The sequence below is a fragment of the Neodiprion pinetum genome, chromosome 7 (genome assembly GCF_021155775.2).
Source record: "Neodiprion pinetum isolate iyNeoPine1 chromosome 7, iyNeoPine1.2, whole genome shotgun sequence".
Classification (NCBI taxonomy): Eukaryota; Metazoa; Arthropoda; class Insecta; order Hymenoptera; family Diprionidae; genus Neodiprion; species Neodiprion pinetum.
In genome coordinates, this window is record NC_060238.1 from 8,647,388 (window position 1) to 8,669,621 (window position 22,234).

The 22,234-nt window shown below is 41.7% G+C and overlaps 2 protein-coding genes across 2 annotated transcripts in view; one reads left to right on the top strand and one right to left on the bottom strand.

Moving 5' to 3' along the window:
* Nucleotides 1–15,284, top strand: part of LOC124222690 (peroxidase) — a 105,584-nt gene extending 90,300 nt beyond the window's left edge. Inside the window, exon 5 of the mRNA XM_046633919.2 lies at nt 13,610–15,284. Coding sequence (XP_046489875.1) covers nt 13,610–13,776 — 167 coding nt within the window. The 3' untranslated portion in view covers nt 13,777–15,284. The remainder of the gene's footprint in view (nt 1–13,609) is intronic.
* Nucleotides 14,441–22,234, bottom strand: part of kl-2 (dynein heavy chain 2, axonemal kl-2) — a 1,019,064-nt gene continuing 1,011,270 nt past the window's right edge. Inside the window, exons 66-67 of the mRNA XM_069137782.1 lie at nt 15,929–16,079; nt 14,441–14,595 (exon numbers count right to left, since the gene is read on the bottom strand). Of these exons, the coding sequence (XP_068993883.1) occupies nt 14,441–14,595; nt 15,929–16,079 (306 nt within the window). The remainder of the gene's footprint in view (nt 14,596–15,928; nt 16,080–22,234) is intronic.

Sequence of the window (22,234 nt, forward strand, 5' to 3'; positions counted from 1 at the left end):
CGTGTCTTTCGATCCTATTATGATGGGGTCGTCAGAGAAAGTTATGAATTTGCTTTTATTACCGGTGGACTTTTCGGAAGGTGTAGCACGTGGTAGCGCACGTGCTCGGTATGGTGTAGACTTTGCAGCCGGGGCCGCATCGTTGCTGGGCAATGACCATCTCACCGTGAGGCGGGGAGCGGGCAGTAGAGAGGTCCGAGCGGGCTGCGAGGTGTCGGGTTCGCGCTCGAGTCCCGCGGCCATACTTGTCTCGGGTCTCCCTTTCGCGCTTTCTCGCGGCATACTCTCTCTCTCAGCTGGTTGCTCATCGTTTTCGTCGTCCGCCTCCGTTCCTTCTTCTTCCGTGCGTGATGATATCTTCTCCCTCGCACTCAGCCGCCGTACTAATTCCTGATCCGATGGTGATTTGAACCTATCTTCTAATGCTTTCAAGCGGCTGGCAAGCTCAGCATCTCCGGCGATGTCATCGAAAGGGTCTTGTTCTTGGAGAATCATCTGTGCCTCCTCTTCTACCTCATCCCCCTCCGACAGATGATCAGGCCAGTCAAAATCTGTTTTATCAGGCCCTTTTTTGGGGTCACGGGAGGAATTGGTGTGATGCCGCTCTTCCAAACGCCTTAATGATTCGTTGAATTTGTTAATTGAATCTTCAAGAGTTGCCGTTACCGTCTTTGTACCTTCTGCTTCCGATTCCTCCGTGCTTCCATCTGAATCGTTGCTGGGGGCGGTGAGCGGGACCGTGATGGTGGCAGGTCTCTGATCAGCCGTCGCGCTTGCAGATTCCGATGAAAACACCGTCTCTTGGGAACCTCCGAGAGGCTTGGCCTCTACGGGGGGTGGAGACTTCGGTCTTTTCGGAGGAAGTAACTGTGAGGGCAACATACTGCGGTGCAAGCGCTGTATGGGTGGCCCTGAGCTCTCGGGTTCAGATCCAGAGGGTTTCGCATCGGCGGGAGGTGGGCGCCTCGCGGGTCTTGTAACGACCTTCCCGCGCGTTCGTGTCGCCACCGGGCCTGAGCTCTCCGAGCTCCCCTCTCTTATTTCGGGTACTGTGGGGACCGTGGGCACGCTGCGTAGACGCGAACGTGTGCGCGCCGCTACGACTGATGCGTCGGCCTTGGACGGGCCAGCTGATGTCTCAGGTGTCTTGCCTTTTCTATTACCGGAAGGTTTCGAAGATAAAGGCAAGATCTGAGCCTTCTGAGGGACATTCGTCTCTACTTCCGAATCACTTGTAGACGAGAGTTTCTCTAGGTCTACGGGGTTACGGGAGAGTGCATCCGCATTTAGATTTTCACGCCCTGGCTTATGTTGAAATTCATAATCGTATTTACATAACCTAATTTTCCATCTGTTGAGCCTCTTGCCTGGATCGAGCGTAGAACGCATCCATTTGAGAGGCTCGTGGTCGCTTACGAGCTTAAATTTTCTTCCATAGAGATACGTGGAAAAATGTTCAATTGAATCGATTATGGCCAGACACTCTTGTTCCGTAGTTCCGTAGTTCTTTTCAGCGTAAGTGAAGATTCTAGAGTGGTACGCGACCGGTAGATCGTGGCCATCGTGAATTTGCGACAATACTGCACCGAGTGCAAATTCCGAGGCGTCGGTCGTCAAAATAAATTGCTTAGATAGATCGGGGTATTGTAAGATCGGTTCTTGACAGAGGGCCTTGCGAAGCCTGCGGAAGCTGTTTTTCTGCTCTCGCTCCCATGCGAACGATTTTCCCTTTTTGAGTAAGTCTGATAAGGGCTTGGATATGGCAGCGAAATCCGGAATAAGCCGACGGTAATAACCGGCGAGTCCCAGAAATTGCCGCACGTTTTTCTGCGTCCTTGGGTGCGGGAATTTACGCACCGCCTCTAACTTCTTCGGGTCCATTCGCAACCCGTCGCGGCTAACGATATGCCCGAGATACGCGACTTCGCTACGCAAGAACTCACATTTATCCGGTCCGAGGACGAGATTAGCTTCCTCGAGACGTTGCATGAGACGCCGGATTTTTGTCTTATGCTCCTCGAGAGTTTCCGCAAATACTACAATATCGTCGAGATATACGAACAGTTCTGTCCCTTGCAACCCAATCAGCACCCGATCCATCAGGCGCTGAAAGGTCGCAGGCGCGTTTTTAAGACCTTCGGGCATGCGAGCGTACTCGTAGTGCCCGTTTATTGTGGAAAACGCCGTCTTTGGACCGTCTCTCCGATCCATCGGGATCTGCTGGAAGCCGCTCGCTAGATCGAATGTCGAAAAGTACGTGGCTTTTCCCAGCTGTTCGAGTATTTCTATCATGTTCGTGAGGGGGTACGCGTCGGAAATCGTCTTCTCGTTCAATTTACGGAAATCGATGACCATGCGCATCCGTGGATTCCCTTGAGAGTCGGGTTTTTTGGGAACTATCCAGACCGGCGAGTTATACGGGGAGCGTGAATGAACAATTATTCCCTCGCTTAGCTTTTTCTCAACTTGCCGCTCCAGTTCCGACCGATATACTACAGGAAATCTGTATTGTTTTGCGTTTACCGGGAGCTCGTCCACCGTCGGGATCCGATGGCGAACTTGATCCGTGCATCGCAATCTATCACCTGGTAGCTTATACATGTGAGGGTATTCCTCGATGAGATTTATAACATGTGCGCGCTCTACCTCATTGAGCCTATCTAACCGCAATGATTTAACTATGGCTTCTACTCGATCCGTCGGCGGAGTAGTCTCTACACCGCTACCGTCGGAACTTTCGTCGCTCCAATAGCCGTTCTCCCGATAGTGCTCGAAATCTTCGAGTTCCTGAGGCTCGATTTCTAGTTCGATGTCGTCGAATAGCGTGTTTATTGCTAAGACGTAGCACGATCCTCCCGTAGGAGCAACGATACCTTCTCCGATAAACACGCCTGGTTGAGTTTCGATTCGCGGTAAGTATCCCTCCTTTAGATTCGCATTCTTTAAAGGGATGCTTATTTGCTCACTCGTACGCGCGCGCAGTTTATAACTTCGTTTCTCCGAAGCGATTTTCGCCGCTAACACGCGTTTTGTGGGTTCTGCTTCGGAAGGAGGTAGACCTATGAAAGGCTTAGGTCGGATGGGATCGCTTGAGGTAACTAAAGTATTATGGTGAAATGAAATTTCGGCTTTTTCTGCGAAAAAATAAGGTTTACCGATTAACGCGTCGCTTCTCAGCGGCAGGTCTCGTAACACATAAAACTTGGCTGGTTTTTCAGAGATGTGGAGGACAACTGAACCGAGTGTCGGAATATCCGATTCCTCTAATCCTGTTACCCATATTTTATCGTCAGTGTTTACAATTAAGTCTGGATCGAGGGCATTTAGTTTAATTAAGCTGGCTGATGAACCCGTGTCAAGAAAGAATTTTCCCTTCTTGTTACGAAGTTCGGGAGCACTTAGTTCGACTACTGGGCTCTCCTGGTCGGTGGGGGTCCAGAGAACGAGACATCGTTCTCCAGGAACCTCACTGACTGTTGGTGTTCTCGGGGTCGACTCGATTCGCTCACTCCGCTCGGGCCCGCAGGGGAATTTGCCCGGCGAGCCCCAGGACAGTTTAAAGGCTCCCTTTGCGGGGAACGTCCCTGAGACGACCGTTGCATTAACGGGCAGCACGGGCAACACCTGGTTTGTTTGCAGCAATGTGTATATCCGCAAGTTGTTAACGGACTAGTATATGACCCTCCCGTAGCAGTCTCGCGGTTATCAGACGTTTGCGCGGGTTTATAAAAAAATCCGGTAGCCGGTTGTGGTGACTGGCTTCGGTAAGTAGACATCTGTCTACCTTCCCGAGCCGTCGGCGACGGAGTTCGGGAGTTATAGCGAGCGTAAAGAACACGCGCCATTTCCTCCTGGTTCGACTCAATTCCTTTCCATTGACTGCTTCGAAGCGCTAGCCTTTCGGCGATTTGGAAGGCTACTTCGAGACTTTCCGGCTCTCGCAAATCTACCGCGGCTCCGATATGGGTAGGCAACCCTTTTATGAATGAACCTAGCGCGATTCGGTGTGGCGGGTCCCGGTTCAATTCCGGCGGATCGACGCCAAAATATGACCTGTACGCGCTTCTTCCGCCGCTTAGCAAAATTCGGACCTTGTCGTAAAATTTCCCGATGGTTTGATCGCGTTTCATCCGGACCGTCGACAGCGCCTCTGTATAGTAATCGTAGGTATGTCCGCGGGCGAGTCGATTCTTCAACAGTTTCACTAACCCGGCCATGCTCTCAATCTTCTCGCCGTAGATACAGTTTCGCGCGTCCCCGCGTAATCGCGATATTACTGCGCCGAGGTACTGCGGTTCTGCCGCGGCTGGCACGAACATGGACGCGTTTTGGATGTCTTGCAAAAAATCTCGTAACGGCATGTTCTTCCCGTCGAATTCGGGAATGTACGCGAAATTATTTTGAATAGTCAAGTTTTCCACCATAGTGGAGACACTGGCGACCAGGTCGGTCGTCATATCGGCGGCGTCTCTGGCCTGAGCGTGATTTGGCATGTTGATAAGTCCGGGGGTAGGGAAGGATATCGAAAGGATAAGCGATTCTATTACGTAGAGTTTGACTCCCTCTTTTGTTAAAGATAAGAAAAATTCGAAAAATTTTGGTTTTAAATTTCACAAAAATTGAATCCTCGATTCCAATTCCCAAGGAAAATCACCTCTTCAATCCCACTTCTGACACCAGTTTAGTCTGTGACGTGCGGAGCGGTCTCGCACGCGACGACTTCAACCCTCTTGATCTCTCAGAGGTTTATATTTTGATTTTTGGTGGATTCGGAGGTGAACGTCCTCTACAGGGCGTTCCGTGGGAAATGGTTTGAAGGATTTCAATTATGTTGTACCAATTTTGAAGGAAGCAAGTAGAAATGTTCAATAAAACAACTAGAAGCAGCAAGGTTATAGACAAGGAAGCTTACAGTACGTTCTTATGCTACTCACGTTCTCGCTCTTTCGCACTCTCTCTCGCGGATTCTGCTTCGGCCTCGCAGGTGCCGAAGTTTACACCTTTACTCGCTCACTTACGTACTACACGGCTTGATTAAGTTCGTGGCTTTGCGTATTGCGCTTAATTCTAACTTCACAGACTGATGTCACGACGCGAGATGCTTGGACGACCGCGTGTAGATTTAAAGGAGTTATCTCTCTAATCGTCGGAGACCCAAGACTTATAGCTCTATACTCGACAGCTCTGTAGGAGCCTGATTCCGTTGATGTTGGTTTGATCCTGTCTCTAACGGGACTGTCTTCGCTCGCTCGTCCGACACCCCTTGGAACGTCGGGCGGCGAGCGAGTTTTTCGCTGACGTTTGCAATTTCGAACAAAGGCTCGCCTCGCAACGGTCATCCTCGAAGCGCGTGATTTCGCGCTCGCCTCATCCCGGTGTTGATTACACCCGGGATCTGGCGGGCGCGAAGACGCTGACGTTGCTGGCTGTCCAACTACGCCGTTGCGCTTGGCTATACCACGAACTGATTATGATAAAATATTTTATATGGACCAACTAAAACTATGCTTTCTTGTCTCTAGAGATAATAATAATGAAAAATGATAATTGTTAAAATCGGGTAAATATGCGGCGCTCGTGACACGGCGAGCGAGGTTTTCGCTGAATTCACAATTCGAGGTTTTTGCTAAATACACAATTTTGGAACAAAAGCTCGCCTTGTGACGGTCATCCTCGAAGCACGTGATCTCGCGATCGCCTCATCCCGGTGTTGATTACATCCGGGATCTGGCGGCCGCGGAGACGCTGACGTTGCTGACTGTCAACTACGCCGTTGCGCTTTGGTTATGCCGCGAACTGTTTTGTAGAGAATATTTTATACGGATTAACTAATATGTTCAAGCTATGCTTCCTCGTCTCTAAAGCGATATTAATAACTGACATGATTATGATTATTCGGTGTAAATATGCGGCGCTCGTGACATTGACATGTGTCGTTCCTTGTTCAGAGGCAGAAGTTATATGCGACTATAAAAGTAGGTGGAAATATCTTTGATGAAGAAATAAGCATCGTATCGACCTCAGGTTCTGGAAGACAATTGGCACCATACGGGAATCCTGATAGTTTAAGTTGCAATGCTCGTGTGCCGGACGTCGATACTTTCCAGTGAGAATTGGCCTTTTACAAATGTAACAAATTGTTGACTTTTGAAATTCCGCTTCTTGGTCTTAGGTCAGTTGTACCATCGGTAGTGGATACCAGAACACTATCTCAATATCTTCAGCCTACCGAAGGAGCTGTCACGCAAACTATCCAGCGGGTTTCAGATCTTGGTAATTACGGTAAAACGATAGTTCGTCATCGTAGCTACGCTTATAACGTAAAGTCCTACGCTGAAGCGTTCGTGCTCCTGGATAAACTCGGTCCTAGAATTACTGTGCTGTTGAACTGATTTCAGAAGACATACAAAATCGGCATAATAAAGAATAAACGGCACTTTTTCCTTATTATTAAAATTCTTAATTTTCAATGTATTAGTCATTGATGACGGTAGCACTTCTTTGCAGTTATTTATTTTCAAAGAATCGAGTTGATGAATAACCAACTTTTCTGCATCGTAAAAGTGGTGGGGACACCGATCACACATGCATTTTTTAATTTTCTCTCTTGAAAGTTGTGTGTAGACTAATCGAGACAGATCTTTGATCGAAACATAATGATATCGGATCGATGTTTCCTCATCGCTGCTTTCAACTTGCTGTACTTCTTACCCTTCATCAACGTGATAATTTCTATCATAAGTATATTTACGTGATTTTCTTTCTTCAAGGTAGTGCTATACATGTATAGATAGAAACAACCTTGAAGTTTCCATTTCTCTTCTCCGGAACATAGACGTTAATAAAAACATCATTTTGTTTCTGAAATGTCGATTCGTAATGTTTCTCGGTGCCACAGGAAAATCGATTTCAATGGAATTCGGTTGAATTTTGAATGATTGGTATTTTGAAACACGTGTACGATTATTTGCACTTTCAACAGGATGCAATGTAGATAACAAGTCCCATTCAAAACATTCAGTGCCGCTGTTCTGCACATTGATACAAGCTTCTTCTGTCTCAAGAGCTGAGGGTAACTTAATGTAGGAGCTACCTCACAGAGAATTATATTTGTCGATGTTAATTATTAAGTTAAGAATCGAATGCAAGGTGCAGCTTGAATTGCGTTCTTGGATCTTCTTCATATCTTTGAGGATAGGATCCAGTATATTTCTTGAAAAGCAGGGTGTCAGATCAGTGATCTGTAGAATAGTTAAATTCTTCGTGCTAAAATATGTCACTTCCACAATCTTCTTATCGTTTTTCAAAGTACTGTATTCCGCAGCTAAAACACTATTTACTTTTGAAGAGTTCTCTTTTTTCAATACCTTTGTTATCCACGTTTCAAATAGAGCCTGTATATTTTTTATAAAAGCTATTGTATCTACGTGTTTCAAGTTTAATATCACTCCTGATCGTATACGTTTCTTAAAAGCTACATCTAAATCATACCACTCAACTCTATCACTGTACGTCTCTCGCGTGTTTTCAAACTACCACTATGTTTTCGTAAACTCTGAAGCTGCAAATATAAATCTTCAACTTGGCTTATAATTGACAAATATTTTTGTTGGCAGAAATTCTCTTCAAGTTATCCTCTCTTTACGCAATAGCCAACCCGAAATTCTCAATGTGCGTATGCCATGCCGGATTCACTTTGCCACCTTATATATATTCGCTTACCTTCAACCAGAATTGCTAAGGCCCATTGTAAGAGTGGTACTATTTTATCACAATTTTCAGCAGGCATAATGGTACGCCTGATTCGCTCACCTTTATTCTTTTCGCGTACTTTTCAGCTTACTCGATAGTTGTTGAAAGACTGTGGTCAAGTAATTCAGAATCAAGCATTTTACAGCGAAGAATTCATCAACAATTTCTAGAGTTATTCCTCTAGAAGGCATTGCTTATTTTAAAAACCTCCGCTAACTATCCATTCAATCTGTTGCATTCTACAACCGGCAATTGCGAACTCCAAGTAGACGTTGAAATTTGATATCCGTGCTATGCAGTCATCATGCACGTGATGCCTCAAGCTTCAACGATTTACTGATCGACGCGAGCCGCTCAGCGTTATGTCAATACTTGTCCGAGAACTCTCTGTCTTCCGTGATTTCGAAAATTCGTAGTTGCAATATAGTGGTAAACAAGTTAAACATGTAAAAGTGATTTTACTAAGTTCGTAACATTATCGAAATTCTTGACGAACAAGTAGAGAACCGTTGGAGGCAGGCGTTTGGCGTCGAATGTGTGACGTCATCGTCGAGAAAATTCTTAAATACGCTCATTCTGAACGTGCATCCTGCGAGTCATCACGGGGTTGAGCGAACTTGGACAAAGAATACATAACAATGAAACGTGATACCTTACAAATTCATCAACACTACAGAATTTCAAGAAATCTTTATCCACAGATATTTGAACTGTTTATCTGTCTTACAATCAATTTGAGGGTCATCGCTGATGATTCGAAGATTTTATGAACTCACTACACCCCCTGTCCTACCCTCGAACAAAGGACCACGATGCCGTGAGTCCCCCTACCCATTCTTCCCTTACCAACAAACGTATCGTCGAGTACGTGTGCACTTCTGCTATGCGCTATAGCGTCGATTCGTGGACTTATTGTTAGACAACTCCTGATGGCCCGAACCCCCCCCCCCCCCCCCCAGCTGATCTACTGATTTGAAATTTTATCAAGCAATCAAATAGGCTCTGCCTATCCGAAATATACGTATACGCACTGAAATTCCCATCATTGTCTTCAATCTGTTCTAAAAGAACCAAGTTCTAAATTTATACCATGTAATAAAGAACTAAGTTCTAAAAGAAGAAAATTATATGTCATCCACATCATTATTTTGTGACGGGACGCCTCACCGGCGTGCCGTCGCCTGACGGTCAACCCGAACTCCAAATAGACAACAATATACAAATTCCAAAGAAAGTCTCTGCGTACACTCGGTGACCCCACACGTACCGAGAGACCGATAAAATCACGCGATGTACCGTACTCCCGCTTCAAGGGACACGGCCAATCACATTCTCCAAATTTGCAAAACCATACGCCAAAACGGGTATAAAAGACGAGCACAAAGGTGTCTCGAGATCCATCATTTAACGTCTCTGACTAGCAGTAGATTAGTTATTAGGTCCACGTATGGACACATCCGAACATCCGCTTGCCGGATCACCACATCTCAGCGAGGAGCTTGTAGTCGACGCAAACCTACAATTACGAGGCAAGGATTCGTCAGTCCAAGGACCCTCGACCACCACTCTCAATCGAGGGAGGGTATTCAACGTAGATGACAAATTCCGTCTTTTTCTTAATAAAAGTCCTCAGGTATTAGGAAGCCGTGTCTGGGTGAAGCCCAGCATTGCGTCTGACGTTAAGCTTCAGATACGGTGTCTGTCTCAGAATCCTTTGACCCATAGGTAGGGTCCCTGAACCTGTAAAGAGCCTCCTACATTGCGTCAGGCCGTCTTGATACAGGCGACAGTATAATTGCGTAGAATTCCCGTCCTTCTGACAACCACGCTATCACGTAAACAATATCTCGTTTTACCATTTGCGAAACGAAACATTATCAACACCGAATAATAACTCGTCAACGACGATCTTCCATTGTCAATTACCGTCCTTCTGACAACCACGCTATCACGTAAATGATATTCCGTCTTCCCGTTTGCGAGACGAAACATTATTATCACCAAATAGCAAGTCGTCAACGACGATCCTCCATCGTCAAAGTTTAAAGAAATATTTGGATGTGTGAAGCGATCACACGAATCAAATAAGAGAAACTAATTCCTCCTTACCTCATAATAATATTTCTTAACATTACAAAGCCTTTGTATCGGGCTGATGAAAAAGTAAATTCACAAACATTCTTTTTTCTCGTACATCCCACTTCTTGGGAACAAAACATTTAATTATTATTAATCAAAGATTTCCGTTTGAAAACAAATTTCCAGCCTCACAAGTCCGTCGTTCATTACGATTACTCTATGTCTTGCTTCTCAAGCACAGAACAAGTTTGACCCTCCACCGTTCATACGGCCTGTAATGATGAGTTTATTCCACTTGTACTACGGCATATGAGAGTAATGAAGCACACGCGGAGGAAATCTCGAAAATCAACCAAAAGGGTCAAACTCTAGCAACCTTTTCCCGGAGCTCATTGAATAATTAACAAGTAACTATTTTCCACTTTCCTTCCGAGTCCAGAGACCGAATCCTGATCTTCTGCTCACAAGAAAGGAAATCCATAAAACAAATATAATAATCGAGTTTATACACAAGCACCGCGTTATTTCATACCACGTGCGATCTAGATGGCGATATTCAGTGCACAAGTAAACTCGAAACGTTTCAATTTTCATCCGTTTGCATTAACTTTATTGAATAAATTCCTAGATATGAGTCCCAATATTTCAACAAGTGGAGGTCGCACTGACTTTCGACTAATAATTACTTGCAAATTGATTTTACTGCTATAAGTTATGAATCTTAAAATCCCTTGTGGGTTTTGTATCTTAGAAATTAACCTCTAAAAAAGACAAAACAATTTACCAATGCAAACTGACCCAGAAGAAAGTACCGCACACGGTGATGACAAAAAAAGTAGATAAGAAACGCCAGTTCCGTCTCGTAATGGCAGCGTATCATCGGGATCAGCCGCGATTTCTACCTGACTGACAGTCAGTATGTGACCCGGAAGGGCTAGGAATTTATGCCTTACCTACAGTTGGTGTTACCTGCGAGGGGTTAGAAATTACCTGTATTGACGGTCGATTTTTAACGCAGTGAGTTCGGTGATAAGATTTTTTGCTTTCTAAAAAGTATAATTTTTACCATTGGGGAGTTCTATTGCTCGTATTTACCGTCAGTTTTAGCAATAGAAGTCTAATTATGAGACTTTTTGGCGTGACATAAGCAGAATTTTACCGCTGGAGCATCTAATTACGAGATTTTTCGCTATCGGATTGGTTGAAATTTTTTTCTGTCAGATTGTTGGACAGTTTACAGACGAGAATGCCATCATAGGTGACACCATCTTACCGATCAATCGTTGTTCTGTTACATCGGTCAATCTCGCACACGGCGTCGATCGATCGCATCTGCTTTATTTCCAATGTCCACCGCAAAATGGCAGCTTCTGATAGTGGGAATGTAATGTTCAAATATAATGGTTGGATACTTTAAATAAATGTTATTTATTCAATAATTATTAAAATTTGTTTGACAGCTCACATATTATTGATTTGTCTTCTTATTCCGAAATTGACCAAATTACCTAATTATTTTATTGAACGAAAGAATGGTTCAACGCACATGCACTCAAATTCAACAGCAAGAGCAGCTGCTTTGTCAGGGTAACCAGCCGTCATAAGTTCACATACCAAGTTCCCAGGATGTATGTAACCTCAACTGTCCTCAACTGTCAATTTTTTTAAGGGTACATCCATCGCATCGACTTGTCATCTAAATTTAAGACAGTTGGTCGACCTGACACAACTACTACTTTTACTCTAGAATTTTGGCGCATAGAAGTCAAACCATTCCATCGAGAAATAATTACTCTGTACATACCATATGAAGGTATTTTTACTGAAAAATATGTATTTTCCTACGGGCAGATGCAAAGAATGCTACATTCTTTTCTAAAAATAAGGCTTGAAAAGACTTAGTACTGTAGCTCATGAGGAAGGCTTATTTGGTTTGAAATGAATTCAGTAACTTTTTTAAAGAAGATCATTTGTCATATAGAATAAATAAAAATAATCACAATTATTATGTTTATTTTTACTACACTCTAACGTCAAAGTTTATGTTAAGAAATTGAAAAGTTCTTAAATGATATGCCTATAGTATTTTAAGACTGTACAGAATGAGCTGATTCGCGATGTACAAAGTTTACTTCACAGTTATACGTTTGCATATACATATATTGAGACATTTTATCTTCCAAAGATTTGCAAACCCACTAAAAAACTTTACCCAATCGAGTTAACAATCGTGGCAATCATATCAGCGCAACGCGAATCATGTAATCGCCAATATACTGTGATAACATATTCTCTCAACATTCAATATCCATTAATAACCGAGCGAGCGTAGCGAGCGAGTAACAATGCTTAACCAGCGAGCGAACAAACACAATCATCAGCTAGTGTAATTGAAAGTATTAAAGAGATGAACAAAGATTTTTTTAAAGAACAAACCTTACGTGATTTTTTACTGTCTGCTTGTGAATCAAATAACAAGTATACCACTAGAGAAAATTAGTGAAATATCAGCGAAAAGTCTCTGAATTGTCAGTTTATATGCACTGGTTTTTTTCCATTAGTATACTTGTAACTGGTAATCCAATGCCCATGTTTTGAAAAATGAATTGAAATTCGACCTAGTTTTACCAGTTTAAATTTTATCAAAATCGGTCACCGCAGATGCGTGTAGTCCCCTTGTAAGTTTAATGAAAGTCGAATTTAGATGGTTGACTTCACTTACGAAAAATTCACTTGTAATTCTACTGTTATATAAATAACTTCAACGTTGGTGTATTAGCATTCAAAATAATATATGACTTGCACTCCTGGTAAGATGCCTTTGTAGAGAAAGGTATTGTAGTAAATAGAGAAAGTGAGTATAGGTGAAATCAGTAGATCACAACCCGTTTATGATATTTGTAAATGATTTTACTGACTTGTCATTGCTAATCTCCACGGTGTCTGCGCTGCGTCAGTAGATGCGCTATATTAAATACATAGCTTGTTGAAAATGACGTGAATTTGTTTGGTCAACATTTCTGATAGTTACGTGTAACTACTGCCTTATATCCTTCCTTACTACTTTTTGGAAATGCAGTGTTTCTCACAGAGAAACAGTAGCACTTTCTGTTTGCGGCCAGCATTTGTTTTTCTTCATTCTTTTTTTTTATATTCCCGGTTCTTTATAGCCTTGCTATAGTCCAGTCAAATTACGAAATGAACAAACATAAAATATCCTTGTTTGGGGATTATGAAGGATCGATAGGGGGGTGTATTCTACAATTTTTTGCCTAACACTAACCGTTCTCGAGGTATCGAATTGAAAGCGTTTTCATCGAAATGACCTTGAGCTGACCTTCGGAGAACTCCTCAAATTGGAATTTGTGCTCAGAATACACCCCCATATCGATCCTTCATAATCCCCAAACTAGGGTATTTTATGTTTATTCACCCATTTTCAGCCGTAATTTGACTGGACTGCTATGATTTTTTGATTTCTATCATGTCGACGCTTAATTACTACTTCGTAGAACTTCATTACTTACCTGATCTATCAAGACTGCTATTAGGGGCTATCAATTACTAGATAGGACTTAGGTATTCATTGTTTGTATGGAAATCTTATTACGAATGGACATTTCTTATAGTTGCAAAAAAAATGTTACAGATTAGTGAATTATCTTTCGAATAATGATCGGCATATTTTTACGAAGAGATCTAGTGACGTAGGGTTACACATGTCATAATTTACCTACTTTGTATTGTATTCATTTACAGTGGATATTATTTATTTTAGACCAATTACAAGAAATACGGAAGACTTCACTTGCCAAGCTGATTTGCGAGTGCTCGGATGGAATTGTGAAAATTCAAGCGGAGGTGATGCGTGCACGAGGACCCAATAATCCAGCAATGTCTTGTGTCGATATTTTGGGCCCATCCTTGGATAAGTGGGAAGAATAAAGGCGTACTGCTGTAAATGTCACGAGCGAATTTGAGCCCAAGCGGCAATTATGATTATGTTACAAATAAATTTGCGAGTGACGAGGTTACATTTGAGTATAAAATCTGTTTATAGACTTTACAACTGATAGTCAGATCACATCAATCTATACTATCAAGGATAGCTCAGCTTATTCATCTACACAAATCATGAGACCGAGATATTATACGCTAGAAAAGTATCGAGGATCATTTAAAATACATGGTGAAAATTAACTGACTGGAGAAATCCGATTTTATTTCAAAAACAGTTTGGGTTTAACAATTAATGATCTAAACATGTGTTGGTAACCAATAATTAACTATACCCTATTCTCAACAACGAAATTAAAAGTTAATAAAATATGGGTATTGAACAAATGTGTGTGTGGGTGTGTGTATGTATATGTCAATATTTTCAGGTTTAAGAGGAAAATCATGTATTTGGTGAAAACGGTAGAACAAAATTTTCAAGCTGACATAGAGTGATATAGAATGTAAAAAAGTACTTGACTTCATACGTGAAAATGAATAAAATTAGGTGGTAATTGCTTTTCTCATCATAACTCTTTAAAACTATATATTCTGCAGTTTAGAAAATTTCATTTTCGTCATTCATCAACGTAACCAATAACAATGTAGGCAATCATACGGCAAGACTTAATAAAAGTGCCGTCCCTCGTTTGATCCAAAAATCTGGTCCCTCAGGCCCTGCTTTCAAATCAACAGCCACAACGAAGGATGATCTTCCTTGCCCGCCACATCTTTGTGGGTAGTAATAGCAAGGGCAGTTGTACAATCCTGATAAAAACATTAAAAGAATCATCATCAGAGTTATCCACTGTATCCCTCAAAGTATCCGAAAAGGTGAAGATAGATGAAGAACAATTAAGGTTTCTGACAATACCATATCAGAATTGCAAACAAATCTCATTATTGTATTATAACGGGTGTGCTTAAGAGACATATAGACTTGAGAAAGATTTCGAGCTGTCTGTATTAGTTACTATTTATTTGGTTAAAAACGAAGACAATATTTTTAAGGTTTGAATTTTAAATTGTATTCAAAAAAGCTTGATCCGAGTAATATAGAAAGTAGATCAGAGGAGAGATTAGTGAAATTCTATAATTTCTTGATTTGCTTGAAATTTAAACTTATACCAGAGCTTCATAAGACTAGTTGTTTTCATTCAGTTATAATCAATTATACTCAACGTGTGTCCAGGTTATTTAATAAGGTCAAGAACACTAATGTTCTTCAAAAAACCTCTAACCACAAAATTTTTACTATGAAAATTCCGGAAAGGTCCTTAGTTATCAGAAGAGCCATTAACATTGCGTTTCAACAAGTTATCGACTATCTGTACCAATAATTTGCAACAGGCCATTCATTTGAATTTGCTAAGATTTGTGTGGAAATGGTCAATGGGGGCATCCATTAATCACGCGATGCCTTTATAATCAATCGTAGACCCCCCCCCCCCCCTCCCCCTCCGTGATCACACATGAGGTTTTGGTGAACCCCCCCCCCTTGCCCGTTATCACGTGATTTTTCTCGCCGATCGACTACTCGCGTGCATGGGTTAAAAAGGTGATAAAACCAATAAAAATCTCTAAATATACTCGGTGTTTTTAGAAAAAATGCACCAAAAATAAACGTGATATTGCCCGCAACCCCTTCCTCCTCCCGTGTGATCAATCATGATATTTTTAAGTACCCCTCCCCCCATCGTGAGTCTCACGTGATTAATGGATGCCCCCAATTCCAAATTATTAATATAATTAGGTAGCAATTCATCGGATCGTAATTTCTATAGTAAGTTTGATTTCTTATAACTGTCTGAACACTATGGGTCGGAAAAAAATTCACTTCAATGTTAAACTACCAGGACTATCGGCAAAATCGGAATGATTGACGGAATATCGTTTAGGATGTTAATGGCATCGAATAAATTTCATCATCTTCTATTTATTTTGATGGCAATATTCGTACACTAGAGATTTTGATTACTTATGGTTTTGATACACCTGAAGGTTTGATTTGACGGTTCAGTCAGCCATTCGTCTGCTTATGGTCATTTGTTTCTCCCTTTATTACTGGTATAGGTAGAAATTGATGTAAGAATATATTTACCCCTTGTTTTTTTCTTAAGTATTTCCATAGGTCTGAAATATATGACGGGCATATTGAACACAAGTTGCATTGGGGTAGGTTCGGTCAACATCCCAATCCTTCTGTCCCATCCAGCACCTTCCAAGTATGTGGATCGAACATATACACCGTCCTATAATATTTAAGCCACCAATAATTAATGGAAGAGTGTTCCTTAGGCTTCGAAATAATTGTTTTATTTGAATTTTCCAATATTGATTTCACTATTCATCACGCCGTTCTTTGTTATAAACCAATCCTACGATTTAAAGAATCCGTAAAGTTGAAGCCAAGCAGTGATGAAACTGATCCACAATGGTCAGTGCAGGCTACTTAGGTCACCCATGATCCTGCGGCACCGTGTCAGGTGATAGCGCGAAATTACCAGCAAAATGAATGCGCGGATGCAAAAGTTTAAGTCAAAATTGCATCACATCACCCTTCAGCCGATCAGCCGTGGTAAGTAAGCAGGTAAATGAATTTTCTGCGTGAAACGTAGTAGCTAATTTGCTCTGAATAATTGTTTGCAATCAAAAACCAGCATTTCTTCGTGACGGTTTATCCAGTGGTTTTTGAAACGACCGATTCCATTTCAATCAACATTAAATTGTTGTGTACTATGAACTGTCGAAAGTGGCCTGCACTTTGTTTTGAATAGGACCGTAGTTTTGACTAATATATAAAAATATTTATTTGTATGTGAGCTCGAGAATGATTAGAAACCTGTTAAGCCGAAATAAAAACTTTTTTCACAAAGGAGGTACAAGGTAGGCACGTCAGATATATATTGTTCCAAGGCAAAAAAGGGAAATCAGCGGAAATGTAATATCAAACCACTAGAACACTAGGCTTGTTAGACTCTCGATCTTACTAAGAATCCTATATTACGGGCTTCAAGGCATAATTTCCTTACAGTTTATGTGTGCCATACTTTCTGCATTCACGAAATTGTATGATCCTGCTATTGCGCTCTAGAAAATTCCATATCATGACTCTTCTGTTCTACAATTTTTTTCTGATTTTCACCGATATTCCACAAAGTAATCAGAAGGAACTAATCTTTAACTTCATTTTTAAAATAAACAAACTACCTTCGCAAATAAAATTTTCATCTCAATAACTGCTGACATACTTTAAGCTCATTTTCAAGTAAGTATTTTATACGGGGCATTCTATCTGACATCGAAATTTCATACGAAATTTGCAAAGTCCAGAGTTACATACGTGAATGTTCAAACAACGGCCCATAATAGACTGACTTTCAATTCTGATTTAAAAAATAATATTCTCACAAATTAATTGCGATAATAGTTTTTTTTAATGAGCAAAGTGTAGAGAAAGAGGTAATAGGAGTGTGAGTTAAAGGTAGGCGGAGTGTACAGCGAGAGAGAAAGTGAGCAGTAGAGAGTCGACAGTGCAGGTAGTAAGTAGGTAGTAAGAAGAGGGTAAGAAGAGAGTAAGAAGAGAGGAAGAAGAGAGCTATATATGTGGGATCAGGGGGTCACCGGGATCCTACGTATTAAAGCGTGCGATGGGTGAAATATAAAAGGATGTTTATTAGGTTTTACAGGTGCGTGGATACGGAGATCCGGTTATAGCGCGGTTACAATATCGGTACTCTAGCGTGTGTTGATTTTGACTATCTGCCAGGTGAGGCGAAGGATCTTCGCTCTCGTTTTTTCCCGCTGGAGTGGGGAAAGCGCGCTGAGGATTATTCCCGAAATTGGGCGATAAACGCCGAGCATTGCCTCGCTCTAATACTAGACCGAGTGCGTGTATGTGGCAGGCGCCACATATATATGTGTGTATCAAGTGATAGAAGTAGAAGAGTGAGTAGTTCATCTCAGATTGCTGGATTTATTTAATCGTGCGTCTGTAATTTATCGGCATATTGTTAATGTAGTATAATTGAGAAAAATTTGCAATTTATTCTTTCTCCTGACTCCTGGGCGGAATTGAACATCTCCTGCCTGACTTAATCTTTCGATATCCAGGCCATTCCCTATACGCATCATGTCCCCTAACATTTTGCATCTTCTTTGACCACCTCTTCCCTCTACTTGCTAATTCTTCCACATTCCTTATAGAAACGTTAGTCTCCGTCCTGTCCTCCTATTTCTATCCAGCCTAACGCCACTTGTTATCGCCCTTACTTCGCTAATTCTACCACTAGCATGGATTCTCGCACTTTCGTGCACTCGTATTCTTTGCTTCAAGACACTTCTATTCCATCCTCCATCAAATATACTTCAATTCCAGCCTTCGTCAAATCAACTTCTATTCCAATTTTCGTATAATCGATTTCAACTCCAGCTTCCAAGTTCAACCTTAGTTGGAAACAAAATAATCACATCTCCTATTCTTAATTCACTTCGCCTAGTTATGCCATTGCACATTTTTCAGTTCTAATAAAGCCTTTATACAACTAAGAGCTATACCTTGTTCACCTCATTATCACTCCTCCCGTCATTCACAGACCGAGGACAGCGACGAAACTCGACCTGAATAACCCAGACAACATCTTGGGTTGGTATAGAGGTGGTTCGATAACCGCTCGTCGAATCAACCCCCTTCTATTCCGTAACATTTGGGTGGTAACAGATTCGCTCGTCTTACTGCCTGCGCGAAGTGATTGGAAGAAACTCTTTCAGAAGCAAATGTAAAATTTGCCAACATCAGTGAAATCTATTCTGCTACCCACAACGGATGATTTCTAATAACTATTACTAAACGCACAACAATATCAGAAGAAATTTCACCACGGCATTTTCCTGGGAGACTAGATTCAGTCTTCTTCAAATTCACGTTCACTTTGAAGTTCAAGCCCAAGTTCAAGTTCAAGTTCAAATTTAAATTCAAGGGCAAGTGATCGAGCGCCAGATCACCGATGCCGTCGAAATTTCAAAATTTCCGTAATGGAATTTAATAAACTGCTATTTCAAGCCACAGTGCCACTACTTCACATGTACGCAAATTCATGTGTAATTAAACACTTACATCCAGTCCTACTGCATAAGAAAACATCGCAGCAAGATCGCCCAACTCCGCTGTTATTAACCTGGCGATAAACAGCAAGTACGAGATTCATTAAGCCGCTTATCTTTCCCCAGACCTCCACAAGCTCACCCGAGCCCTACAACCTCGCTTACAACACTTGCCTGATTTCAGCGACAGATCAAAACCTACACACCGATATCCAAGATAATCCACCTGGATATCAATATGGTACGTGTCTGTTCAGATATGGCAATTGTTCAATTTTTTGATTCTACAGATTTTCAGATGGGAAAGAGTTTGAGATAACTTGGAAATCGAAATGAAGAGAGGGATGTACTTTGAGACGTTCACTTTATTTCGCGTGCTGAGTGATACTGTCAGTATAGCTGTTTCGAAACAGTCACGAAGAGTAGGTGAAACAATGTGAACATGCCGAAGTAAGAAACGGCGCATACGAACGGAGAAATATATAATGTAACAGGAGTGAGAACTGATGAGACATATATCACAGATACAGATTTCAGGCATTCCGTACATATATGCCATTCGCGGTGACAGTATCTCATTTCACAATGTCATTACTTCCAATTCCAGTGATGCTCGGGAGCTCATCGCGAGCAGACGCGTCTTCGTAACCTATGCGCGACACAGGTAGCCTTGTCTTATTGTTGACGTGTGAATACAATACGCGAATAGAGTGTAAAGGAGCGATAGTGAAGTGGCACAATGAACGGTGCTCAGGCTGGTCTTCCCCCTGAACCCGGGCTGAATAAACAACCATTAATTAATAGTGATAATGCCCAACCAACAGCAGAAAATACACCACAACAGAAAACTAAAATAGCCGAGTACAGTGTTAAAGCAGAATGTCCAGGATATGCGCGAGTAATACAGAACAACCCACTACCAAAAAAGAACCAAGGTTTCGCGTGTGAATTTAAAAAAGGTCTTGTGTTAGAACACTATTTTGATGCCGTGACAGCCCTAGTTGAACCAGATCTAGTAGTGTCAGGATACAAAAGTTTCAACGTGATCAAAATTTACCTAGCCACCAGGGAACTAACCGACAAATTCGTTAGTGAACATCCTACGTTGAAGATACAGAACTTTGAAATTGAGGTCAAACCATTGGTAATACCTAACAAACGAGTAATTTTTTCCAATGTATCACACCGGTCATCCGATCTTGGGCTCTACAGGATTATATCGGTAGTTTGAATATAAGAAGAAAGTCAAGTGTAACAGTGTCACGAGCGCCGCATATTTACCCAAGATTATATTACCGATCATATCAATTATTATTTTATATATTATTATTATCTCTAGAAACAAGGAAGCATAGTTTTAGTTAGTCTATACAAAATATTTTATTATAATCAGTTCGTGGAGTAGCCAAGCGCAACGGCGTAGTTGGACAGCCAGCAACGTCAGCGTCTTCGCGCCCGCCGGATCCCGGGTGTAATCAACACCGGGATGAGGCGAGCGCGAAATCACGCGCTTCGAGGATGACTGTTGCGAGGCGAGCCTTGTTCGAAATTGTAAATTCAGCGGAAACTCGCTCGCCGCCCGACGTTCCAAGGGGTGTCGGACGAGCGAGCGAAGGCAGTCCCCGTTAGAGACAGCTAAGAACGACATCAACGGAACCCAGGCTCCTTCAGAGCTGCTGTGTGAAGAGTATCAGACTTAGAATCACCGACGATTAGAGCGAGAACACCTCTAATTCTACAAGCGGTATTCCAGAGCATCTCGCGTCGCGGCGTCAGTCTTTGAAGCTAGTAATAAGCGCAATCGTATAAGCCACGAACTCTATAGAGCAGTGTAGCCTGTAAGTGAGTGTGTGAAGGTGTGTATACTTCGGCACCTTCGAGGCCGAAGCAGCAAGCGAGATAGAGAGAGAGAGAGAACGTGAGTAGTGTAAGAAAATATTGTAAGCTTCCTTGTTTAGAACCTTTTCTGCTTTTAGTTTTTGATTCATTAAACATTTTTTACTTTGCTTCCTTCAAAATATTGGCACGTTCAATTGAAATCTTCCAAACCTTTTCCCAGGGAACGCCCTGTAGAGGACGTTCACCTACCAACCCACCTAAAAATTAAATATAAACCTCTGTGAGATCTAGAGGGTTGAAGCCGTCGCGTGCGAGACCGCTCCGCACGTGACAACAGCATTTAGAGCCAATACCAAAAACACAAAATATGCTCATATCACAGGTTCTAGACGATCCGTGTACATACATCCAGATGATTACAATAAACTCCCGCCAATCACGAAATTTAATTACGATGACGAATCCTGTTTAATCTTTGTTGCCAATGACGGTTTAATGTGTTACCAATGTCAAGAACAAGGCCACCTAGCTAAAAATTGCCCAAACCTCATAGACACTCGTACAGCATTTGAACACGCAAACGAAATAGCCGAAAGAAACAACGCCCAAGAAAGAGACAGACAATACCCATCACTCAAGGGACTAATTAAAAGAGGACACTCAGAGATCGCTTCATCGAGCGATAAATCCGAACAACCAAAGATATTAGACGTAATCACAAACAATGCAAACACAAACAACGAAGACAACATGAATGAGGACATAAACATCGATCCAGCTACGAATGCCGAAAGCGAAGAATCACAAACTCAGACATTTGAAGCAAAACAGCACGCCAAGAAATTGAAAACAATACCCCCAGCCAGTCAAAATAAGAACTCACTCGAAGAATCACTCGAGCCTTTGAAAGACAAAATCAACGCAGATCATAACATCATGAACTTTGACCAGCTGATAAATTTCCTAGCGAGTATGCAAGGAGGTAAGAAGACTAACGCCAAAATGATAATAAACAAATACGGTGATGAACCCAACAAAATTACGGAATTTCTGAAGAACCTATATTTTGAAGTTGATGCTCCGATGAAAAATAGGTTTACGAGAATTATCAACACAATTAAAGAAATAACCGAAAATGCATCAAACAATCAATCAATGGAATATTAATGGGGTAGTCAGAAAGACACCCTTTATTAAGAAAATAATTTCAGAAAAAAAACCAAACGTAATGTGCCTCCAGGAAATCCACTTCAAAGATCAAAATCACATTGGCCTCGAAGGCTATGAATGCTTCTTCAAAAATAGTCAGAATGTATCCAAAGCTAGTGGAGGAGTAGCCACGTACATTGCTTCTGGGATACCTGCGAAAGAAATTGCCGTAAATTCAAACTACGAAGTTGTAGTTACACAGATCATCATACGCTCGAAGAAGATACACATTGCTAATATGTATATAAATAACAAA